The 27,082-nt window shown below is 43.7% G+C and overlaps 1 protein-coding gene across 2 annotated transcripts in view; it reads left to right on the forward strand.

Moving 5' to 3' along the window:
• VCAN (versican) overlaps positions 1–27,082 on the forward strand; it is a 106,426-nt gene that overhangs the window by 62,448 nt on the left and 16,896 nt on the right. For both annotated transcript variants that reach the window (XM_069751279.1, XM_069751289.1), the window contains exons 9-12: positions 319–435; positions 2,504–2,617; positions 13,595–13,753; positions 13,848–13,930. In XM_069751279.1, coding sequence (XP_069607380.1) covers positions 319–435; positions 2,504–2,617; positions 13,595–13,753; positions 13,848–13,930 — 473 coding nt within the window. The remainder of the gene's footprint in view (positions 1–318; positions 436–2,503; positions 2,618–13,594; positions 13,754–13,847; positions 13,931–27,082) is intronic.

Raw genomic sequence — 27,082 nt, forward strand, 5'->3', positions numbered from 1 at the left:
TTACTGGCAATGTTTCTCACTGGTCTTCATCCATATGTGCTCTTTTGTGTGTATATATTTATTTATGCATAATTAATCCAGCAATTGCATTTTTAAATTTATTCAGAATTATCTTCGCAGTCCAAATGGTAAAGTTGGGAATGAGTGACGTATCCATACATAATGAAAGAAAAACATAACTTCTGTTTATGGTCACCAATTGTTAATGTGAAACAATATTTGTATACAGCATATTTTATTTGATCAACATTGATAAACTTGTAAAAATTTTACTCTATAATGTATTACACTAATGATCCTGATATTGCCTCATTGCAGCCCAAGATCCTTGCAGGGTAAATCCTTGTCAGCAAGGAGGAACGTGCTATGCTCGTGGATCTTCCTCATATGTCTGCACATGTATGCCTGGATTCAGCGGAGAGCTTTGTGAAATTGGTATGTAAGAGATATAAATATTCATGTAAAGCTGCTTAGTGAGAAATTTTCAGAATCATTAAGGGAACCAGCCAAGAGTTTTAGGGTATGTGCCCACGATCAGTAAACGCTGCGGGTTGGAAGCTGCATACTTGTGCAGCATCCAACCGACAGCGGCCAGATGTTACAGCATAGTGGATGGGATTTCACCAATGGAGATGGACACCCGCAGAAATGAACATGTGGCACATCTCTCCAGACCGCAGCATGTCTTTTTCTCCCGTAGGAATGTATTGGATGCAGTGAATCCACACAGTTCAGTGAACACATGCGAATTCACCTGCGGTCACTGGATGGCAGCACTTTAGGCCTCTTTCACCCATCTGTTTTTAGAATCAGATACAATCTGTCGTTTTTAGAAAAAAAAAACGGATCCAGCAAATGTTGCTGCCGGATCTGTTTTTTTTCCCATAGACTTGTATTAGGGACAGATGTGACGGATGGCCTTCCATTTCATCCGTCGTTTGACGGATCCGTCGTAAAGTCATTGTCCGTCGGACGGAGACAACGTACATAGTAAAGTTTTTTGTGTACTTCAAAAAAACGCACAGCGACGGATCCTGCAGCGTCTGTTGTTGGCTATAATGGAAGCCTATGGGCGCAGGATCCACCGTCGCTGTCCGCATTGCAGTGTCGGATTCCATTTTTTGCAACCGAGCATGCCCAGAACCCATCTTTCCTTTCAGGAAAATCTCTCTCTCTCTCTCTCTCTCTCTCTCTCTCTCCCTCTCTCCCTCTCCAGAATTCTGTTTCTTTAAATTCCGGCTGCAACTACTTCAACGAATCCGTCAAAAAAGGGATCCAGTGCATCAGTTTTTTAAAATCGGCACAGGATCCGTCTTTTCAAGACGTTGACGGATTGTGACTGATTCTAAAAAACGGATGTGTGAAAGAGGCCTTAGACGCAGCAAACATGTGCTGCGTTCAAAACGCTGCCAAATCCTGATCATCTGCACATACCCTAAGGGTGAACAACTAATTACATTGTTAGGCAGGGCAGAAAATGGCAAGTTTTAAAATCTCCCTATATGTTCATGATAATATGGTTCTTAAGGGTGATCGGGACACAATCGTGTCTCCAGAAGACTACTTGATTTTGAAATTATTTGAAGTCACTCACTTTGCCCAAGGATTAATTTTTTGATTCTCAAAATATTTTACTTTATGTGCTCATGTACTATATTTATATGGCTGCTAGACTATTTGACTAATTACCGCTGATGGGACTTAGGAACCCTTATTTATCCATGTTGTCAAAAGATTTCTCCCTCCCACTAAAATCTATATAAATAAGATCACACAAATAGCACAAGACAGGGGTTAGAGTTAGATGCTCTTGATTCATTAAAATATGCACGCCTCTTTATGAATCTGGCAAATCTGCCGAGTGGCATCCGCCTCCATGCAGCACACCACACCACTGACTGGAGTAAGATTTGTGGCATAAGGAGTACCATTAACTCGTTATGAATTTGGTGAATTGTGGTGTCATACCTCCAATCTGCTCCAGCTTTGCCCATTATGGTAGAGCTGGGAGAAACAATAGGAATCGAAAAATGTGTAGATAACTACAACTAGCGCATACATTTTGAAACTTTTCAGAGCAATTTTAGCAAGAATTCTGGAGAAATTGCTTCGATGAATCAGAGGCCTTAGTGATAAACCAATATGCCCTCACCTTTTGATAGGACTCTGGAATACTAAACGGGATCACTTCTCATCTCTCTTTCTGCCTTCTCCTATTTCAGATTGAAGAAGGGAAATTCTGATAAAATTCTTAATGGGTCTACATGATCTGTGGGTATCCTAGTAGCCATTAACAATTCACTAGGAGCTGTTGATGCCAAATACCGCAAAGTGGTCTAGTTTGCGATGATGCTTAGATTTTTATAAAGAAATTACTTATGAGATGTCACTCTACCTGATATGTTCATTTTGAAGATATATTTTGGAGACTACCTTTTAGTCACCCAGAAATTGAGTTGGCCCTTCTGTACACTCCTTTCCTGACTCATCTTACTATCCACAGACATTGATGAATGCCAGTCGAACCCCTGCCGGAATGGAGCTGCTTGTATTGATGGTGTTAACTCATTCATGTGTGTCTGTCTTCCCAGCTACAGTGGAGCGCTTTGTGAGCAAGGTAAAATAATAAAATGGTTGACAAATATTTCATATCAGAAAACATTAAATATTATAGAAGTGGCAATAACTGGGGAATGTCCACCAGATGCCTCTAGTGGAAGCTACATAGTCACATCTGCTTCACTACTGGCTCCTTATATGTGGAGTAAAAAATGAGAACGTTTTATCAATATATGAAAGGTTTGGTTACAACAAATAAATTAATATTAGAAACATTTGTCTTTGGTGTTAGTTTCCAAGAACATCTGCTTTATCAGTGACATTTGGACACTTACAATCCACCCAGGACCCCTATCCCCTTATTTTGCCATAGATCATTTCCTAACACACTGTAAGATAATAATATTATTACAATTTCCCAATACGAAGTGCAATCCAATATTCCAGTGTCACCATATGGGCTGAGAGTGACAGCTACTCTCTGGAAAGAGAACGAACATCTTTATTCGATTTAACAAGTTTCACTTAATGGATAATTAGAGTTGATTAAGGAAGCGGACTTGGGCTATACTTTGTTTGAAGTTGCAGTGTGGTGGACCGGTCACATAAGAACAGCAGATGTTGAATCGTGCTAATAGCGAGGAATAAAATAGAAAACACATCTTATCCTGTAATATCACCAGTGACTTACATCGCCTAAGGGTCCAAATCTGCTCAAAAACCATAGCAACTCATTAAATATTTCTGCCTCTGAAGTTTGACCTCGGCAGTAAAAAGCTACAGTATGGGCTGAAGGTCATAATATTCTTATTGTTGTAGATTTCAGCCATACAAATAGCTGTTGCTTCAGGTGACAGCCTTCCCTCTTTGTATTATTGTTTTGCAAAGGTAGTTTTGGACATGATGATTATTAGCTTATGAATTTGTGTATTGCTATTTAGTCACATAAAAAAATATCTTGTTCTAAATAATTACTTCACAAGACAATCATGAGTATTCAACAGTAAACTAAACGGGAACAAAACCATGAGACATATTGTTAGGACTGGCGGAACGCACCAAGAGAGATGATATAGATGCGTTCGCAGTCCGGGGTCCACCGTGCAGGTGAAACCTGCTGCTAGGAAATGACAGACAATATGGCGGTATTCAAAAGTATACACGCGTGGGTTAAACCTCACCCAGCGTGAAGAAAGCGATCCTGTTGCGTCACAGGACCGCGGTACCGCACATAGAGCGCGAGCAAGTAGTCAGCGAACTAAACCCCAACAGGGATTGTAGTCCGATTAGACCCTTGCTGGCACTACACCGCTACTGGGTGTGAAATTAATTATATAATTAAGGCACCGAAGTGCGAACTGTGCCGTGCTGGCAGGCACCACTAAGCACCCAGACGTGGGTCAGGAAGCGCACACTGGCGCGTGGCACCGCACTGGCGGTCACAGCAGTAGACGCTGACACGTGTGTGACACGTTGAGTGATAAGTCGGGCGCTAGATAGCAACCATACTCCATACGCGAACAATCATACAATAGGGTAGGGGTATTTAAAGAACGACTTGCACTCACAACAAACACACGTATTAAATTGTACACTAGCGCATGGCCGTGCGGTCATGCGCAGTTTATATAGTTGCAGGACAGGAAGCGGCCACAGAAACTTTGCCCTTCCAAGACCTGCCAAGAGGACCAATAGAATGCGCTGCAGAGTCTGAGCACATGACCCTCGATCTCCAACGGGAGATCTTACCCTGGGCATGCTCAGTGTGCGCAGACAAGGACTTAGTCCCAGAGAAGTCCACTCGCTGCTGACCAGTATAGGCTTTACAGGCAGAAGCTGGAGAAGCAGCAGTAACTCTTCTCACAGAGTCAGACTGAGCGAGACGCTGGGATCGACGTCCCTGCTGAGCAGGCTCCACTGCGGCTGGAGGAGAATGGGAGACCGCAGCGGAGACGGATCGAGATTCCCCCTGTGCAGCAGAGGAAACTCGACTCCTAACATTACCCCCCCTCCTAGGGCCCCCCCTCCTTGGGCCTCGCTACGTTCGAAGGCAGCAATGAGCTGTGGGGCCCGAATGTTTTCAGCAGGCTCCCATGACCTGTTCTCTGGACCATAACCCTTCCAATCCACCAGATAGAACTTTTTGCCGCGTACCACCTTGCACCCCAAAATAGCGTTCACCTCGTAATCGTCCGTAGACGAACCCGATGTCCCGGCAGATGACTCGGAAGACCGGGACATGTATACGGGTTTCAAGAGGGACACATGAAAGGTGTCGGTGATACCCAAGCGTGGAGGAAGAGCCAGGCGGTAGACCACAGGATTAACCTGTTCGAGAACCTTGAAGGGACCCAAGTAGCGAGGCGCAAACTTAGTGGACTCAACTCGCAGCCTGATGTTACGGGCGGAGAGCCACACCAAGTCGCCAGGAGCAAAGGTCGGAGCGGGGCGCCGATGAACATCGGCGGAGGACCTCATTCTCTCCTTGGAAGCCCGAATGGCATCCTGAGTGCGATCCCAAATGTCCCCTTGCCTCCACAGCCCAGTCTGCCACCCTGGAATCGGCGGAAGACACGGGCATGGGCACAGGTACCCGCGGATGCTGACCATAGTTAAGGAGGAATGGGGTCTGTCCAGTGGAATCAGCTACAGCATTGTTAAGAGCAAACTCTGCCCACGGTAGCAAAGATGCCCAGTCATCTTGTTTAGCAGAGACAAAATGTCGCAGATATGTGACCAAGGTCTGGTTGGCTCTCTCCACCAACCCATTCGTCTCGGGATGATATGCCGAAGAGAGATTCAACTCGATACTGAGAAGGCGACAAAGCTCTCTCCAGAACCGAGATGCAAACTGGGGACCCCGGTCACTGACAATCTTGTCTGGCATACCGTGAAGATGGAAGATGTGTTTAACAAACAATGCTGCCAAGGCCCGTGCAGAAGGTAGCCGGGGAAGCGGCACCAAATGCACCATTTTAGAAAAATGGTCGGTGATAACCCAAATGACAGTACAGCCACGTGACTTGGGCAAACCCACCACAAAGTCCATCCCGACCATCTCCCAGGGCCAGTCTGCCACCGGCAGAGGGTATAACAACCCAGCTGGCCGTTGACGGAGAGACTTATTTTTGGCACAAGAGACACATGCCCGAACGTAGTCTCCAACGTCACGAACCATATGTGGCCACCAATACATTCTCGCCAACAACTCAGATGTCCTCTTTGCCCCAAAGTGTCCACCCACTCTGGACGAATGAGCCCACGAGAGAACCTCCGGACGCAAATTGATGGGGACAAAAGTCTTGCCCGGAGGCACAGACTCAATCGAAACCGAAGCTACGGTTCTCAGACTCTCTGAAGGGACAATGAGCCGAGGCTCGTCCTCCTCCTCCACAGTTGACACCAGGGAGCGAGAGAGAGCGTCAGCACGAATGTTCTTCTCCCCGGCGAGATAATGTAGAGTGAAGTGGAACCGGGAGAAAAACAAGGACCATCTGGCCTGACGAGAATTCAGCCGCTGGGCTGTCTGTAAATAGACCAAATTCTTGTGGTCCGTGAAGACTTGGAATGGGGACTGAGCACCCTCCAAGAGATGTCTCCATTCCGAAAAGGCCAACTTCATTGCCAGCAACTCCCTATCCCCGATGGAGTAATTTCTCTCCGCTGGTGAGAAGGTTTTTGAGAAGAAGAAGCATGGATGCTTCCGACCTTGAGCATCCTTTTGATAGAGGACTGCTCCTGCACCAACGGAAGAGGCATCCACCTCCATTAGGAATGGCTTATCCACATCGGGACGATGTAAGATGGGAGCGCTAGCAAAGTGGGACTTAATAGAAGTGAAGGCCTTGGAGACCTCTTCGGACCATGATTTAGGATTCGCTCCCTTCTTGGTGAGGGATACCAAGGGAGCTACCAGGGTTGAGAAGTGGGGGATGAACTGACGATAGTAATTTATGAACCCCATAAAGCGCTGCACCGCTTTCAGAGAATGGGGTTCCTGCCAGTCCATCACTGCCTGTAGTTTGGCAGGATCCATAGCCAATCCCTGGGCCGAGATGATGTAGCCCAGGAAAGGTAAAGACTCCTGCTCAAACATACACTTCTCCAATTTGGCATAGAGGAAGTTTGCCCGTAGGAGGTCGAAGACTTTGCAAACATCTCTCCGGTGGGAGTCAATATCTGGAGAGTAGATAAGAATATGATCCAGATAGACTACGACCGAGGTGGAAAGCATATCCCGGAAGATATCGTTCACAAAGTCTTGGAAAACGGCTGGGGCATTACAGAGCCCGAAGGGCATCACCAGATATTCATAGTGCCCATCCCTGGTGTTAAAGGCCGTCTTCCATTCGTCCCCCTCACGGATGCGAATCAGGTTGTAAGCACCCCGCAAATCTAATTTAGTAAATACCCTTGCTCCCCGAAGTCTATCGAATAACTCAGATATCAAGGGCAAAGGATACTTATTCTTAACGGTGATGGCGTTAAGACCCCTGTAGTCTATGCATGGGCGCAATTCCCCATTCTTCTTCTGCACGAAGAAGAACCCTGCCCCAGCAGGTGACACTGACTTCCTAATGAATCCTCTTGCCAGATTTTCCTGGATATACTATGACATTGCCTCCGTCTCCGGGAGAGATAGCGGATAAACTCGACCCCGGGGAGGCTCAGCACCAGGCAAGAGATCAATAGGACAGTCATAGGGGCGATGAGGCGGAAGGACCTCCGCCGCCTTTTTGGAGAACACGTCTGCATAAGACCAATACTGCTTGGGGAGAGAGGATAGATCTGCGGGTACCTCAGTAGTAGCAACCTGAACGCACTCCCTCTGACACCTACCTCCACAAGATTCACCCCAACCCAGAATTCTGCCTGAGGACCACTCAATATGAGGAGAGTGGTACCGTAGCCAAGGTATTCCCAACAGGACCTCATCAATTCCTCCCGGAATGACGAGCAGAGAAATTATCTCCTGATGAGATGGCGACATGGACAGAGTTAAAGGGATGGTCTGGTGTGTTATCTGTGAGGGCAATGTCGACCCATTCACCACTCGCACCGTTACTGGTTGAGCAAGCATAACCAGGGGTATTGCGTGACGTTGGGCAAAGGCAGAAGACATAAAATTGCCCTCCGCCCCAGAATCCACGCAGAGCTCTACCGAGTGGGAGAATGAGCCAATAGTAATTGTCCCCTTAAAGGACAACTTAGAGGCAAACGTCGCCGTGTCAAGTGTACCTCCACCTACTACCACTAGACGCTGACGTTTCCTCGACCGCTGAGGACATCTGGTGGCTAGATGTCCTGACTGCTGGCAAACATGACAGACCTTGAGTGCACAAGCGGTCCGGGACTTAGATCCTGCTTGTGACACTTCCCTGGCCTCATGTGACTCAGGAACCAGGGCCGGAAATTCCAGAGGTTTGGCGAAAGTAGGAGCCAGCCAAAACCTCTGCCTACACTGGGCTCGCTCTAACCTCCGCTCGTTAAAACGGAGGTCAATTCGAGTGGAGACAGTTATTAACTCCTCCAGTGTGGCAGGAATCTCCCTAGTGGCCAGAGCGTCCTTTACGTGGTCAGCCAAGCCCCTCCAAAATATGGGGATAAGAGCTTTATCCGACCAATCCAGCTCAGATGCTAAGGTGCGGAATTGGATGGCAAAATGACTGACCAAGGACTCACCCTGAGTTAATGCCAGCAATTGGAGCGCAGTATCATGGGTGACTTGAGGTCCTAAAAAGACCTGTTTCAGAGCGCTCAGAAACAGCGGAGCACTCTGCACCACATGATCGCCACGCTCCCACAGCGGCGTAGCCCATTCCAACGCCCTGTCCGACAATAGAGACAGAATAAATCCCACCTTAGCCCGCTCTGTGGGAAAACGTGTAGCCAGGAGCTCGAGGTGAATAGAGCACTGACTCACAAATCCCCTACAAAACTTGCTATCACCAGAAAATTTTTCTGGCAGCGGGAGGCGAGATAATGTCGGAACAGGGGTGGCAATGGACATAGTAGCTGCAGCCACGCTGGCAGCCTGTACAGCTACTGCAGTAACATCCACAGCTGAGGTCGCGCTCTCGAGAGCCGCCAACCTACCCTCCAGCTGCTGGATATGCCGCAGAGATTGCTGTTTGTCTGTCATCACTAGCCAGACCCTGGCGCTAGTGTAATGTTAGGACTGGCGGAACGCACCAAGAGAGATGATATAGATGCGTTCGCAGTCCGGGGTCCACCGTGCAGGTGAAACCTGCTGCTAGGAAATGACAGACAATATGGCGGTATTCAAAAGTATACACGCGTGGGTTAAACCTCACCCAGCGTGAAGAAAGCGATCCTGTTGCGTCACAGGACCGCGGTACCGCACATAGAGCGCGAGCAAGTAGTCAGCGAACTAAACCCCAACAGGGATTGTAGTCCGATTAGACCCTTGCTGGCACTACACCGCTACTGGGTGTGAAATTAATTATATAATTAAGGCACCGAAGTGCGAACTGTGCCGTGCTGGCAGGCACCACTAAGCACCCAGACGTGGGTCAGGAAGCGCACACTGGCGCGTGGCACCGCACTGGCGGTCACAGCAGTAGACGCTGACACGTGTGTGACACGTTGAGTGATAAGTCGGGCGCTATATAGCAACCATACTCCATACGCGAACAATCATACAATAGGGTAGGGGTATTTAAAGAACGACTTGCACTCACAACAAACACACGTATTAAATTGTACACTAGCGCATGGCCGTGCGGTCATGCGCAGTTTATATAGTTGCAGGACAGGAAGCGGCCACAGAAACTTTGCCCTTCCAAGACCTGCCAAGAGGACCAATAGAATGCGCTGCAGAGTCTGAGCACATGACCCTCGATCTCCAACGGGAGATCTTACCCTGGGCATGCTCAGTGTGCGCAGACAAGGACTTAGTCCCAGAGAAGTCCACTCGCTGCTGACCAGTATAGGCTTTACAGGCAGAAGCTGGAGAAGCAGCAGTAACTCTTCTCACAGAGTCAGACTGAGCGAGACGCTGGGATCGACGTCCCTGCTGAGCAGGCTCCACTGCGGCTGGAGGAGAATGGGAGACCGCAGCGGAAACGGATCGAGATTCCCCCTGTGCAGCAGAGGAAACTCGACTCCTAACACATATGACTTTCAACGTGACCAAAAAAATGTACATTTATTTTATTCACTTATAAAACAACATCAAATTCCACTGCTCTTTCCAGACATCCTCATCACAGTCCTCATTGGGGCTCACAATCTAAATTCCCTATCGGTATGTCTTTGGAGTGTGGGAGGACACCTATGCAAACATATAAACTCCTTGTAGATGTGGTCCTTGGTGAGATTTGCTAACCATTGAGTCACCATACTGCCCAATTAATGCCACTGGCATCATCTGACGCATTACCCATAGGCTCCTCTCCTGAAAAAGCACAATCAAAATGGCTTTTTTACTGGAAGGCTAGATAATTGAATAGGTTCCCAGGACAAATTATATTACATTGCAATTCAAGAAAGGTTAAGGTTTGGTTCACATTGCGTTAGTGCAATCCGTTTAGCACATACGCCAACGGAATGCGCTAACGCAATGTCCAAAAAGAGATTGCATTTAGCGATCCCGCTAGCGCAGATGCCCGATCTGCGCTAGCGAGAACAGACCGAAAAACGCTGCAAGCAGCGTTCGAGGTCCATCAGAAAACAACGGGACATCGCTAACGCATGCCAAAAATGCCATACATTAGCGATGCGTTAGTTACATTGCGGTCAATGGGTGCGCTAACGGATCTGTTACATTGCGTTAGTGGCGCTATGTAGCGGATCCCGTTAGCGGACTGCCACTAACGCAATGTGAACCCAGCTTAAGGGTGACCACATCTGTTAGATGGAAATTTCAATCAGTTGTGGTGCTAAATGCGACTATAGACAAAAGACTAGAGCACTCACAGGTAAGAAGAATGTGGCAACATTTGTCTTCAAGTTATGGCTAAGATATTTCCAGCAATCAGAAAGATTAAGATAATTTCCAGTACATTGTCCATATTGGCATGCCCTTTACATTAAAAGGAATCTGTCAGTAGGATTTCACACCCTGAATTATCTATATGGACATTTAGTTCTTTCAAAGACAAGTCCAGCAATATCTTTACATGGCCAGTCCATTCCTCCTTAACTGAGAAACCAGCGTTTGAATTAATATGCAAATGAGGCTGAAGTACTATGTAGATCTTAAGCCTCTGCCACTCCAGTTCAACTCCCCACCCAGCGCCACCTCTTCCTGCTTGATTGACAGCCTCAAAGCTGTAAGACTGGAGGCAATTTAACTGTCAGTGAAGCAGCTGTAGGCGGAGCTAGGTGGGGAATAGAGCTGGAGTGACAGAGGCTTCAGATCTATAAATAATGTTTCAGCCTCATTTGCATATCAATTCAAACACTGATTTCTCAGTAATAGAGGAATGGACTGGCCATGTAAAGGTATTCCTGAACTTGTCTTTGAAAGAGCAATATCACATATAAATAGTTTCTGGGAGAAAATCTACTGACAGATTCCCTTTAAGCAAATTTAATTAGTAAAATCAATGAGCATTTATGTAATGCACAGACTAGTGGACTACCAGAGTGAGAAACCTGACTACCCTTTTACTTTACTAATCCGTCATATAGGAATACAAGCGTCCAGCATGGCCGCTTCTGTAGATGGTTAGACATTTCCTATTTTATCACTCAGTAACAGAAATTTGGTTCCTTGTCTCTGGATTTAATTTTTCCTTTACTTGAGGACTCTGCAGTGGTTTGGAAATGGAGCAAGGCATCCTCAGCCAAATTTCCAATCTGCCAGACAAAATAAAGCTGTATTAGTGATGTAGACACTCTTGTCTGGCAGGAGACTACATTTTGCCGCGTCAGTCCTGAATTCGTTGGAATGAGGGAACTGCCAAGTAGATTGATCATGTACCACGTTGTACCACAGGATGGGTGTGGGTTAATACTCAGATTAACTTTTACTACTTGTAGTTTGGTCAAATTTCTGCATTTCGCATAAAACAATAAGTGTTTTACGTCTGTAAATCGCGCTCACACCTAGAATGATCTCATGCTGAAACCTAAGCAGGACCTAAATGGTAGGTATTTAACTTTCTATGATCATATAGCGATACATTTTTTATTTTTTGCAAAAATTCAGGACATAAATATCTGAAAATGAAATTATTTTGCTGTTCTGCATTTCCATTTATGTAGACTGCTTTCTGCATAAGGTGCCAAGTTTGCAGAATTTTCTTACACAGTCTCGGCTCAAAGTCCTCCCGTAGCAGATGGAGCTGCGCTGGCGAGTTTTAGTGCTATAGTTGCTCAATTGTACTGTGTAATCCATTACTTATCTGTACATAGGGAAAGAACGCAGGTGCAGGGAATATAATACTTTTCAGATTTGTGGAGCTAACCCCAATCGACTAGCACCAAGCAGCACTCTCAAACCTTTTGACAAGCCAGGTGTGACACAATATTTGTAACAAGCGTTAGACAAGTCATCTGATATCAGGTTCCAGAATTAGAAGGCACTTGTCACAGAACGCTCATTATGTTCTGTAGGATTTATGCGCAGTATCTGCACTATAGCCCGAGCTGGGATTCTTGTCCACTAAACCCCATACATACACCTAAAGGGGAACCGATGTTTTTTTTTTACTTTCATAAATCAAAGGTACACATATGATAGGTTACAAAGTTTCGTAATTTTAGCAGAGAAAAGTTGTTGCTTTTCTAATTCTATGGAGGGACGAGCTAGAGACAGACACATATTCTGCTGCAAGAATAGGGAAATCTACAGGGTATTCACAGATTTTGCCCAGAATTGAACATTTTGAGAATGAATGATCAGTCCAGGAGAAGAAATAAGCAAATTTAACATAATATATATTATGTTCTATTGATTAATGAAATAAATACAATGATGGGTACTCTAACCCCAGTGCAAAACTTATAACAGACCCACTCCCCAGTTACCAAGGGTCCTTTATAGTATAAGTCCCTTAAGACAAAGGGATCTTTTGGTTCCCTTTAGAGCCAAGAGTGCAGAAGCGACTACAATCTCTGCACCCTGTATACTTGTACTACTTTTATACTGTACGCATATATTTAGGGGTGTAACTGTACAAGGTGCAGAGGTTGCAATTCAGTCTGCGCTGTAGAACGTAGAGAAGATCAAAAGATCCCTCTATCCTACGTCACATTTATGCCCTGGAGTAGAAGGAAAGTTCTCATAGGATGGAAAATCTGTGGATTCAACCTGTGCATTAGTGAAATCAAAATCCGCACCGGACTGCAAATCTCATCCCTTTGCTGCAGATTTTTTTTGCATGGAAATTGAACTCTGTTGCATATTTTAAAATCCTAAGCAATCTCAATTTCTGTCACGCATTGCTCATTGACTCGTCAGATATTCACCATTGACTTTTAATTGGGAAGTAAACATCTGCAATAAATCTACAATAGAATATATTACGGCAAATGTTGCTGCTTATTACCTGCGATTTGCAGCAAAATTTGCAGGTGGAGAGATTAAAATTATTGATATTTTTTGTCTTCCTTTCATATTTTGCATGGAATTCTGCACCAAAATCTGCACTATTTAATGCAGAATTGTCTTGCATATTTTCATACAGATTTTGGGGATGATTTACTGGAAACTATGCGTACTTGTATGCATCTGCCCTAAAAGGCACCAAAACATCCCTTTCATCTTCTATAAAGAGACCAGTACTTTAAATGACCCATGTACTGTTGGGGGCAAAACTTTAGCGGTTGCAGGGTTTACTGTTGCATCCAGGGCCCTGGAGGCTAGTGGGGCCCAAAAGGACCCTATGACCCATATGAGAAGACCAATATAAATAAAGAGCCAGAATAGTTGTGAGACCTCCCGTTGGAGATTTGCTTTGAGGCCCATGAGGTTCAAGTACGTTTGGCATTTTATAGATCTGTGCAGGATCTTTGTAACTTCTTCATCCTCAAAGACAGTCATTTACAGTCATTTCACCCTCTTTAGACTCAGAAGTCTGTGACTATGGATGGCATAAATTCCAAGGCCACTGCTACAAATACTTTGCTCACCGGCGCACTTGGGATGCAGCCGAGAGAGAATGTCGTGTCCAAGGAGGCCATCTGACCAGCATCTTATCACAGGAGGAGCAAAACTTTGTGAACCGTAAGTACCAATGTTGAAGCAAAGTTGCTGTTGGTTCATGTCCTGTACAAACTTTTTGACAAATATTTTGCCATTCTCATCCTATTTCTCTAAGGTTTGGGTCATGACTACCAGTGGATTGGTCTAAATGATAAAATGTTCGAACACGATTTCCGCTGGACTGATGCCAGCACACTGGTGAGTGCCTGTCTACCTATGGTATTGTCTTTATGTGGCTAGAGACGTCCATTATTTATAGGGGATAGCATTTAATGTTGTAAATGATCGCTTGCGTATTTTAATAAAAACATGAAATGGATTGGAGACCCGGTATCTACAAAAAGGGATAGAAAACCTAAAAATGATTAAAATTGGAAGTTTTGGAAAAAAGCAACAAATATAGGGCCAATGATTTTCCTCGTTCTCCATTTATGATGTCATAAGCCTGGAATAGCTGCTTTCTGGCTGTATACAATTTCCTTCAAGCGCAAAGTATAATTCATTTAAATATATAAAGGATCATATTTACAGAGTAGAAATAGATTCATTATTAAATAAAAACTTACCAAAATAAAAAATCTTGAATTTGCCTTTCAGCAAGACCGTAAGGGCTCATTCAGACATCAGTGATTTTTTTCAAAGGCAAAAAAAACTGACCAATTTGAATCAATTTTTTTGATCAGATTTTCTTCAGTTTTTACCATCAGTGATTCATCAGTTTTTCTCACATGCAAAAAAAACTAATGAAAGTTTCTCAAGCTTCTGCTATCAAACAGTCAATGAACAGAACGTACCCGGATGGCATCTGAGTCTGATTTTTTCACAAACCTTTAGAGTTTGACCAGTGACTCCGATCAAAATTGGATATTTCTCTGTGTTTTGGCGCAGACCACTCAGAACATAAAACTGCATGGACATGTGAACAGCCCCACTGTCTATAATAGGCACAAGTTTTATCTGTGAAAGACACAGGTAAAACTCATATGTAAAAAACTGATGTCTGAATGAGTCCTAAGTAACAGTTTTTAACGAGGTTTACTCATCCTCATTTATATGCAACAGAAAATTTTCATCCGTATACTTATATATGTGGCTGAAAAAAAATTTGCCTTGGAAATAGGTGGAATGCTGCATATCGAAAACGAAAAAGCTGTCAGATTTAAAACCAATGTGTTACAAAACACATTGTCACTGTTTTTCTCATGTATTTTAATTGATACCTGCTTATCATAGACAGTAAGAGAGTCATTCCCAGAGTTCCACCAATGACATGGGTCTGATTTTTAATAATGAAGCCTTTCCAGCTTCACATTTCTGATATTCATTGCACGGGTACAGAGAGCGATGTATAGACCTGCCAGTGGTCTCCTGACCTGAATTCAACTACCTCATATAAGCCTATGAGGTTGCTGAATTTCGGCAAAGAGACCTGGACATTAGGGTTAGTAATTGGATCATGAATGTTAGACATGTGAAATTAGCCTTTGCCTTGAAAACCATGGCCAAAGTATTTTCGATTGAAATCTGTCTTAAAACATTACAATAAGTCGCAAAGTTTTTGCTCAACTTGAATTTGCGCAAAAATGTTGTGTTTTTTGGCATTTTCACAACACTTTCTATTAGCTATGCCAAATAGAGCGGAAATGGGGAGGGACAGGAGGCGGAATGGGAGCGTGATGCCACAGCTCTCCTAATTTATGACTGGAGTTAGATTTGTGGCGAGGTGGAAAACACCACTATTCAGACGCACCTGATTCATTAAGATGTGAGCGCCTCTTGTTGAATCAAGAGCATCAGACTCCAATATGCCGGCCTTGATGAATTGGGGCCAAAGACTACAACTACAATTACATTTGAATTGACAAACGGAACCTTAAACATCCATGATTTCTATGTACAGAGTTTGGGATCACTATGCTTTGAACGTACAAATGCAGCAAGTATGCTCGTTACTCGGGTTTCTCGGAGCATGCTCGGGTGGTCTCCGAGTATTTCAGCGAACTCAGAGATTTAGTTTATGTTGATGCAGCTGCATGATTTGCGGCTGCTAGACAGCTTGAATACATGTGGGGATTGCCCGCTTGTCAGGAGAAACCTGAGTAACAAGCACACTCGTTCATCACTAATTGCCGCATTAAACTGTATGTAATGACTTTCTAATTGTATTTTATCTATGCCAAAATTAACAAAAGAAGCAAAGAATATGTAATTTTTGCTGATATTGCTTACAAAGTGTATTTTATGAAGTTATGTACTGTCCATGTACACTTACAGGGACCTCAAGTATCAGGTGTGTTGAGGATTTATCGGGAGCTATTATTTGGCCATAGACCTGCGTTGTGAGATGACTTAATCTGCGGTGTGGTTAGAGCGTCTGTAGAGCCAAGGGCCACTTTTCCATAAACATTGTATCTAGGTATTTAACATTACATGGATCGGAGTATTTGTTATTCCAGAGTACAGTCGCTGGCAGAGGCCGCACATTGCACAATTCTAGCTGGTCTTCACAGCTCAGCATTTTGTCCATGTACTACATATCAGGCATGTTGCCACTCTGTCAGCCTCACTTAGAAACCAAACTCTAGATATTTGGAAAGGACACAAACTTGAGGTTTGGACATCGTTCAGTTTAATTACTTGCCTAGCTACAGTGAAAGTTACTCAACATCTCCACAAAACAGATGATTGTGTCCAGCAAGACAGAGACCTGAGAATAAGACAATTATGGGATTATAGAGAAAATGTTTATTGATTTTTTTTAAAGGTTTTCATTTCTTATATGTTGTATTAGGGCAGCTGCATAGTGCTTTATCAAAGATAAGCCAGTTGTAACTTGCTGTTTTTGGGAGCAGCTACAAGCCATGAAATGTCTCAATGTGCCAATCATTGGGTATGAAGAAGCGTCACCACCACACTTCCTGACTTTGTATTTTGTTGTTGCTAGATTTGCAGGGCTGCATGTAATATAACCTCTCTCAGATCTGTAAAAGGGGAGATTTCTCAGTTATTTATTCAGTCAGTGAAGGTCCTGAACCTGACACCACCGACATCAGTGACTGTATCTCGTGCGGAGGCACACACTGTAGATGTATGACAAATGTATCAAGCCTGCAACATACAGCATAAGTATTTTCTGCTATTGGACCTGGTTCCAGTTGCAGCAGTTCATCCCTTAGATGCCGCAGTCAATCGTGACAAAGATTTAAGGAGTTGGCATTGGATATGTACATTCTGACACTCATCAGCCTCCTACTAAAGGCCCCTATATCTACTGTATATCTGCCATGTTTGTAGGCTTGTGGATTGGCATCATAGCAGATCACTTAGTCTATACTTCAGCATTGTATTGCAGTTGGTGATGAGCGAGTGTGCTCGTTACTCGAGATTTCCGAGCATGCTCGGTTGTTCTCCGAGTATCTTGGGCGTGCTCATAGATTATGCTTGAGTCCCCCCAGCTGCATTATTTGCAGCTGCTAGACAGCCTGAATACATGTGGGAATTCCCTAACAAACGGACAATCCCTGCATGTGTTCAGGTTGTCTAGCAGCTGCAAATCATGCAGCTGTGGGGACACAAACAAAATCTCTGAGCAAGGCCAAAATACTCGGAGAACACCCGAGCATGCTCGAAAATCTCGAGTAACGAGCACACTCGCTCATCACTAATTGCAGTCTATTTTCATGTGTAGGTTCGAGTCCCTAATGGGGACTAAGAAAAATAATATTTTTTTTATTAACCCCTTTCTGACATGGGACGTACTATCCCGTCGAGGTGGGGTGGGCCCCCATGACCATGGACGGGATAGTACGTCCAGCGCGATCGGCGGCGCTCACGGGGGGAGCGCCGCCGATCGCGGCCGGGTGTCAGCTGTTTATCGCAGCTGACATCCGGCACTATGTGCCAGGAGCGGTCACGGACCGCCTCCGGCACATTAACCCCTGGCACACCGCGATCAAAGATGATCACGATGTGCCGGCGGTATAGGGAAGCTTCCCGCAGGGAGGGGGCTCCCTGCGGGCTTCCCTGAGCCCCCCGCAGCAACGCGATGTGATCGCGTTGCTGCGAGGGTCTCACCTCCCTCCCTGCTCCCTCCAGCCCCGGATCCAAGATGGCCGCGGATCCGGGTCCTGCAGGGAGGGAGGTGGCTTCACAGAGCCTGCTCAGAGCAGGCACTGTGAAGCCTGCAGCGATGCATGTCAGATCAGTGATCTGACAGAGTGCTGTGCACACTGTCAGATCACTGATCTGTGATGTCCCCCCCTGGGACAATGTAAAAAAGTAAAAAAAATTTTTTCAAAATGTGTAAAAAAAAAATAAAAAAAAATATTCCTAAATAATGAAAAAAAAAAAAATATATTATTCCCCTAAATACATTTCTTTATCTAAATAAAAAAAACAAACAATAAAAGTACACATATTTAGTATCGCCGTGTCCGTAACGGCCCGACCTATAAAACTGGCCCACTAGTTAACCCCTTCAGTAAACACCGTAAGAAAAAAAAAAAAAAAACGAGGCAAAAAACAACTCTTTATTATCATACCGCCGAACAAAAAGTGGAATAACACGCGATCAAAAAGACAGATATAAATAACCATGGTACCGCTGAAAGAGTAATCTTGTCCTGCAAAAAACGAGCCGCCATACAGCATCATCAGCAAAAAAAAAAAAAAGTTATAGTCCTGAGAATAAAACGATGCAAAAATAATTATTTTTTCTATAAAATAGTTTTTATCGTATAAAAGCGCCAAAACATTAAAAAATGATATAAATGAGGTGTCGCTGTAATCGTACTGACCTGAAGAATAAAACTGCTTTATCAATTTTACCAAACGCGGAACGGTATAAACGCCTCCCCCAAAAGAAATTCATGAATAGCTGGTTTTTGGTCATTCTGCCTCGCAAAAATCGGAATAAAAAGCGATCAAAAAATGTAACGTGCCCGAAAATGTTACCAATAAAAACGTCAACTCGTCCCGCAAAAAACAAGACCTCACATGACTCTGTGAACCAAAATATGGAAAAATTATAGCTCTCAAAATGTGGTAACGCAAAAAATATTTTTTGCAATAAAAAGCGTCTTTCAGTGTGTGACGGCTGCCAATCATAAAAATCCGCTAAAAAACCCGCTATAAAAGTAAATCAAACCCCCCTTCATCACCCCCTTAGTTAGGGAAAAATTAAAAAAATGTATTTATTTCCATTTTTCCATTAGGGTTAGGGCTAGGGTTAGGGCTAGGGCTAGGGTTTGGGCTAGGGTTAGGGCTAGGGTTAGGGCTAGGGCTAGGGTTAGGGTTAGGGTTAGGGCTAGGGTTAGGGCTAGGGTTAGGGCTAGGGTTAGGGTTAGGGCTAGGGTTAGGGCTAGGGTTATGGCTAGGGCTAGGGTTAGGGCTATGGTTAGGGCTAGGGTTAAGGCTACAGTTAGGGTTGGGGCAAAAGTTAGGGTTAGGGCTATGGATAGGGCTAGGGTTAGGGCTACAGTTTGGGTTGGGGCTAAAGTTAGGGTTGGGGCTAGGGTTAAGGCTACAGTTAGGGTTGGGGCTAAAGTTACGGTTAGGATTGGGGCTAAAGTTACAGTTAGGGTTTAGATTACATTTACAGTTGGGAATAGGGTTGGGATTAGGGTTAGGGGTGTGTCAGGGTTAGAGGTGTGGTTAGGGTTACTGTTGGGATTAGGGTTAGGGGTGTGTTTGGATTAGGGTTTCAGTTATAATTGGGGGGTTTCCACTGTTTAGGCACATCAGGGGCTCTCCAAACGCGACATGGCGTCCGATCTCAATTCCAGCCAATTCTGCGTTGAAAAAGTAAAACAATGCTCCTTCCCTTCCGAGCTCTCCCGTGTGCCCAAACAGGGGTTTACCCCAACATATGGGGTATCAGCGTACTCAGGACAAATAGGACAACAACTTTTGGGGTCCAATTTCTCCTGTTAACCTTGGGAAAATACATAACTGGGGGCTAAAAAATAATTTTTGTGGGAAAAAAAAAAGATTTTTTATTTTCACGGCTCTGCGTTATAAACTGTAGTGAAACACTTGGGGGTTCAAAGTTCTCACAACACATCTAGATAAGTTCCATGGGGGTCTAGTTTCCAATATGGGGTCACTTGTGGGGGATTTCTACTGTTTAGGTACATTAGGGGTTCTGCAAACGCAATGTGATGCCTGCAGACCATTCCATCTAAGTCTGCATTCCAAATGGCACTCCTTCCCTTCCGAGCCCTCCCATGCGCCCAAACGGTGGTTCCCCCCAACATATGGGGTATCAGCGTACTCAGGACAAATTGGACAACAACTTTTGGGGTCAAATTTCTCCTCTTACCCTCGGGAAAATACAAAACTGGGGGCTAAAAAATAATTTTTGGGGGAAAGATTTTTTTTTTCAATTTTCACGGCTCTGCGTTACAAACTGTAGTGAAACACTTGGGGGTTCAAAGCTCTCAAAACACATCTAGATGAGTTCCTTAGGGGGTCTAGTTTCCAAAATGGTGTCACTTGTGGGGGGTTTCTACTGTTTCGGTACATTAGGGGCTCTGCAAATGCAATGTGACACCTGCAGACCATTCCATCTAAGCCTGCATTCCAAATGGAGCTCCTTCCCTTCCAAGCCCTCCCATGCGCCCAAACAGTGGTTCCCCCCCACATATGTGGTATCAGCGCACTCAGAACAAATTGGACAACAAATTTTGGGGTCCAATTTCTCCTGTTACCCTCGGGAAAATACAAAACTGGGGGCTAAAAAATAATTTTTGTGGGAAACAATTTTTGTTTTATTTTTACGGCTCTCCATTATAAACTTCTGTGAAGCCCTTGGTGGGTCAAAGTGCTCACCACACATGTAGATAAGTTCCTTAGGGGGTCTACTTTCCAAAATGGTGTCACTTGTGGGGGGTTTCTACTGTTTAGGTACATTAGGGGCTCTGCAAACGCAATGTGACACCTGCAGACCATTCCATCTAAGTCTGCATTCAAATGGCACTCCTTTCCTTCCGAACCCTCCCATGCGCCCAAACAGTGGTTCCCCCCACATATGGTGTATCATCGCACTCAGGACAAATTGGGCAACAAATGTTGGGGTCCACTTTCTCCTGTTACCCTCGGGAAAATACAAAACTGGGGGCTAAAAAAATAATTTTTGTGGGAAAAATTTTTTGTTTTATTTTTACGGCTCTGCATTATAAACTTCTGTGAAGCACTTGGTGGGTCAAAGTGCTCACCACACATCTAGATAAGTTCCTTAGGGGGTCTACTTTCCAAAATGGTGTTACTTGGGGGTTTCAATGTTTAGGCACATCAGTGGCTCTCCAAACGCAACATGGCGTCCCATCTCAATTCCTGTCAATTTTGCATTGAAAAGTCAAACGGCGCTCCTTCCCTTCCGAGCTCTCCCATCCGCCCAAACAGTGGTTTACCCCCACATATGGGGTATCAGCGTACTCAGGACAAATTGTACAACAACTTTTGGGGTCCAATTTCTCCTCTCACCCTTGGGAAAATAAAAAATAGGGGGCGGAAAGTTAATTTTTGTGAAAAAATATGATTTTTTATTTTTACGGTTCTACATTATAAACTTCTGTGAAGCACTTGGTGGGTCAAAGTGCTCACCACACATTTAGATAAGTTCCTTAAGGGGTCTACTTTCCAAAATGGTGTCACTTGTGGGGGGTTTCAATGTTTAGGCACATCAGGGGCTCTCCAAACGAAACATGGCGTCCCATCTCAATTCCAGTCAAGTTTGCATTGAAAAGTCAAATGGCGCTCCTTCGCTTCCGAGCTCTGCCATGCGCCCAAACAGTTGTTTACCCCCACATGTGGGATATTGTCGTGCTCAGGACAAATTGTACAACAATGTTTGGGGTCTATTTTCTCCTGTTACCCTTGGTAAAATTAAACAAATTGGAGCTGAATTAAATTTTTTGTGAAAAAAAGTTAAATGTTCATTTTTATTTAAACATTCAAAAAATTCCTGTGAAGCACCAGAAGGGTTAATAAACTTCTTGAATATGGTTTTGAGCACCTTGAAGGATGTAGTTTTTAGAATGGTGTCACACTTGGGTATTTTCTATCATATAGACCCCTCAAAATGACTTCAAATGAGATGTGGTCCCTAAAATAAAATGGTGTTGTAGAAATGAGAAATTGCTGGTAAACTTTTAACCCTTATAACTCCCTAACAAAAAAAAATTTTGGTTCCAAAATTGTACTGATGTAAAGTAGACATGTGGGAAATGTTACTTATTAAGTATTTTGTGTGACATATCTCTGTGATTTAATTGCATAAAAATCCAAAGTTGGAAAATTGCGAAATTTTCAAAATTTTCGCCATATTTCCATTTTTTTTACAAATAAACGCAGGTAATATCAAAGAAATTTTACCATTTTCATGAAGTACAATATGTCACGAGAAAACTATGTCAGAATCACTGGGATCCGTTGAAGCGTTCCAGAGTTATAACCTCACAAAGGGACAGTGGTCAGAATTGTAAAAATTGGCCCGGTCATTAACGTGCAAACCACCCTTGGGGGTAAAGGGGTTAAAAGAAATATATAAAAATTCATATAATTTCAATTTTTCCCAGAACATAAATACAATCTGACAAATTCAAAAATCCACATACTAGGTATCACTGTGTGTATAACTGTCCAAACTAATAACATACAATCATTTTTATCTCATACGATTATTTCTGAAATGAAAATATAATTGGAATAGTGGAACTATTGTATTTTTGCATTCCCCCCAAAAAAATTAAAAAGAAATCAGGAAGTTATCTGGACCCCAAAATGGTAATGAAAAAACTGAAGCATGTGTCACAAAAAAACAAATCACATAGACCTGGAGCAGGCATCACTTTTACTGAGCCAGAAATGTGTTCAGAACAGTGGCTTCAATCTTTTGGTACTTGACATAAAGATTAATTACTCACTAGGGGGCGACAATGAGCACAAGACAAAGCACAGCCCAGGTTAAAACGGATTTGAATTCTGGGTCCCTCATTGAAGATATAAATATCTAATAATTTAGATTAGAGATTGGTGAATACAACATGTAATTAGCCAATTTTATACAATTATTATACTCATTTGTAGAACAGTGTGATATACACAATGTATTTTTGTACTGGCTGGACCCAAGTCACACACTCGCAGAGGTCATGCAAAGAGCTATTCACAATACTTGGAAAATGGCTGGTGATAATTGGCACTGTGCGCAGTGGTGAGGTCACTGCTATAATGTTAGATTAGCCTCCTATCAGGAGGCTGTTTCTTGTCCTACATCACATTGTCTATGGCTCAGCTTATAGGAAGGAAGTGTGCGGGCTGAAGATTAGCTGATGACGTGGAGCCGCACAAAGCAATGCAAGCAAGTTACAACTAGAGATTCTCTCCTATTCTTCCATTACTCCCGTGTTGAGGCTCCTCTTGTCTGTGGGTGCTCTGATTCTAGGAGATTTCCCTGCAGTAAACCTCTTCTTGCTTTTAGAGAAGGTTAATTACAGGGAATAGATGCGATTTATGCAGGAATTAACTTGTTATAAGAGAAATCTACAACCACTTAATACTGAAAGGGATTTATTCTAGCTTATAAATAATACAATTATTTTCCCATCGTATAAACTATTGTAATCTTCAGCACTCTGCTACTTCTCTTCTCTGGATTGTTTGTCTTTTTTATGCATATTACTATAGTTTACCATTATGAATAATATCTTCATGAGTTAGTACAGAGGGTAATGTGCACTTTGAACAACCTTACACACTTTCTGTACACTAGAAGGACATGTAAAGGTAATAGATGGGGTTCCTCACAAATAATAGATCTTACTTAGAAGAACCATCCCTTCATCTCATAGGTTATTGGGGGTTCCTCACAAATAATAGCTCTCACGTAGAAGAACCATCCCTTCATCTCATAGGTTATTGGAGGTTCCTCACAAATAGTAGCTCTCACGTAGAAGAACCATCCCTTCATCTCATCGGTTGTGTGTAATACTTTGAGCACTGGCGTACATAGACAGAAGAGGGCCCCTGTGCAAGAACAATACATGGGCTCTTTACAGTCCAATAGCTCATGATAATGCACAATCCCACCTGCTTTGGCCCCCTTACCTCTTGGGCCCTTGAGTTGCACCACAGGTTGCACCAATGATATGTCGACCCTTGACATCGAGTAGAAGCTTGACTAGCAGCTTCCCTTTGAGGTTTTCAGTGGTTTGATCTGCCTGCAATTAGTTATTCCCTGATGGACCCTTCAAGCCAGGGCTCCCACTAGGAATTTCAGGGCCCCATACTGGCAAAATTTTCGGGGCCCTGCTTGAGACTCCACCCAGGCTCCACCTCTCGCCCAGGTCCCACTGCCCTCTCTTGCAAAAACTCCACTTCTGCACCACATCCTCACCAATCACACATTTTACAGTTTTTATCACCACATACATGGCCAACAGCTTTTGTTTTGGCCAAAAGATTTTTTAATCCACCACTAAGACAAGGTAGACTCTTCTGGCCAGACTCTACTCTACTGTAACTTACTAAACATTTGTTAAAATGCCCAATACAATTTAGCTATATTTTTATTTATTTTTCAATTTTTAAATGACCAATAATATCACAAACAAGGAAAAATACCGCCACACCATGATCAGACACCATATTATTACCACATAGTGACCTATAATACCACATAGAAGAAACAAATACTGCCACACCATGTCCAGATCACATATTACCACCACATGGTGACCAATAATAATAATAATCTTTATTTTTATATAGCGCTAACATATTCCGCAGCGCTTTACATTTTGCACACATTATCATCACTGTCCCCGATGGGGCTCACAATCTAAATTCCCTATCAGTATGTCTTTGGAATGTGGGAGGAAACCGGAGTGCCCGGAGGAAACCCACGCAAACACGGAGAGAACATACAAGCTCTTTGCAGATGTTGTCCTTGTTGGGGTTTGAACCCAGGACTCCAGCGCTGCAAGGCTGCAGTGCTAACCACTGTGCCACCGTGCCGCCCGTACCACATACAAAGGACAACTACCACCATACCATGACCAGACCACATATTACCACCACAGTGACCAAATAATAGCACATACAAAGGACAAATACCGCCACACCTTGGCCGGACAACATATTACCACCGCATAGTGACTGAATACTGCAATACTGATCATTAATAAAAAAACACAATAATATCACCATAAGTGCCATTATACACAGGAGATCTGTACTTAGTATGCAGTGTCTGTGTACAGGTAACACACTAACTCACCAGTGACATCTCTTGGTGAAGTCCTTCAGCCTCGCTTTCCATCTTCATCCAGCACAGACCGCCATCACTTCTTCCAGCCAGGGCTCATCTCTGCACGAAATAACATAGTTATCTAGAGCTCCGCTTGCAGAACACATTGCTTAATTTTTTTCCCGACTTCTATACTACACCAGATGAAGAAAAAAAGGCGACCTAGTGTTGCTCTGCACAGTAACAGGACCACCCCCCAATTTAAAACAGTATCCTCAAAAAATAAAATAAATAGATCACAGGATGCGCAGGATTGGCGCATAGCAAATGTGGTGCCAATATTCAAAAAGGGCTCTAAAAGTGAACCTGGAAATTATAGGCCAGTAAGTCTAACCTCTCTTGTTGGTAAAATATTTGAAGGGTTTCTGAGGGATGTTATTCTGGATTATCTCAATGAGAATAACTGTTTAACTCCATATCAGCATGGGTTTATGAGAAATCGCTCCTGTCAAACCAATCTAATCAGTTTTTATGAAGAGGTAAGCTATAGGCTGGACCACGGTGATTCATTGGACGTGGTATATCTCGATTTTTCCAAAGCGTTTGATACCGTGCCGCACAAGAGGTTGGTACACAAAATGAGAATGCTTGGTCTGGGGGAAAATGTGTGTAAATGGGTTAGTAACTGGCTTAGTGATAGAAAGCAGAGGGTGGTTATAAATGGTATAGTCTCTAACTGGGTCGCTGTGACCAGTGGGGTACCGCAGGGGTCAGTATTGGGACCTGTTCTCTTCAACATATTCATTAATGATCTGGTAGAAGGTTTACACAGTAAAATATCGATATTTGCAGATGATACAAAACTATGTAAAGCAGTTAATACAAGAGAAGATAGTATTCTGCTACAGATGGATCTGGATAAGTTGGAAACTTGGGCTGAAAGGTGGCAGATGAGGTTTAACAATGATAAATGTAAGGTTATACACATGGGAAGAAGGAATCAATATCACCATTACACACTGAATGGGAAACCACTGGGTAAATCTGACAGGGAGAAGGACTTGGGGATCCTAGTTAATGATAAACTTACCTGGAGCAGCCAGTGCCAGGCAGCAGCTGCCAAGGCAAACAGGATCATGGGGTGCATTAAAAGAGGTCTGGATACACATGAAGAGAGCATTATACTGCCTCTGTACAAATCCCTAGTTAGACCGCACATGGAGTACTGTGTCCAGTTTTGGTCACCGGTGCTCAGGAAGGATATAATGGAACTAGAGAGAGTACAAAGGAGGGCAACAAAATTAATAAAGGGGATGGGAGAACTACAATACCCAGATAGATTAGCGAAATTAGGATTATTTAGTCTAGAAAAAAGACGACTGAGGGGCGATCTAATAACCATGTATAAGTATATAAGGGGACAATACAAATATCTCGCTGAGGATCTGTTTATACCAAGGAAGGTGACGGGCACAAGGGGGCATTCTTTGCGTCTGGAGGAGAGAAGGTTTTTCCACCAACATAGAAGAGGATTCTTTACTGTTAGGGCAGTGAGAATCTGGAATTGCTTGCCTGAGGAGGTGGTGATGGCGAACTCAGCCGAGGGGTTCAAGAGAGGCCTGGATGTCTTCCTGGAGCAGAACAATATTGTATCATACAATTAGGTTCTGTAGAAGGACGTAGATCTGGGGATTTATTATGATGGAATATAGGCTGAACTGGATGGACAAATGTCTTTTTTCGGCCTTACTAACTATGTTACTATGTTACTATGCAGTAATAATATCCCTTAATTAGCCCCTATGGTAATAATATCCGCATCCTGGCTCCGTGTATCTCATTCCTGGCTCCAGTCATATGTTCTCCCATCCTGCCCTTATTAGTATCCATTCTTCCCCATATGATCTCCCCATCCTGCCCCATCTGTCCCATGATCCTGACCCATCTGTCCCATTATCCTGCCGCCCCATCTGTCTCCATCGTATCCATCCTGCCCCGTGATCCTGCACCATGATCCTGCCCCATCTGTCTCCATCCTGCCCCATCTGTCTCCATCCTGTCTCACATCCTGCCCCCCTGTGTCTCACATTCTGCCCTGTGTC

Source organism: Ranitomeya imitator, chromosome 1 (genome assembly GCF_032444005.1).
Source record: "Ranitomeya imitator isolate aRanImi1 chromosome 1, aRanImi1.pri, whole genome shotgun sequence".
Taxonomy (NCBI): domain Eukaryota; kingdom Metazoa; phylum Chordata; class Amphibia; order Anura; family Dendrobatidae; genus Ranitomeya; species Ranitomeya imitator.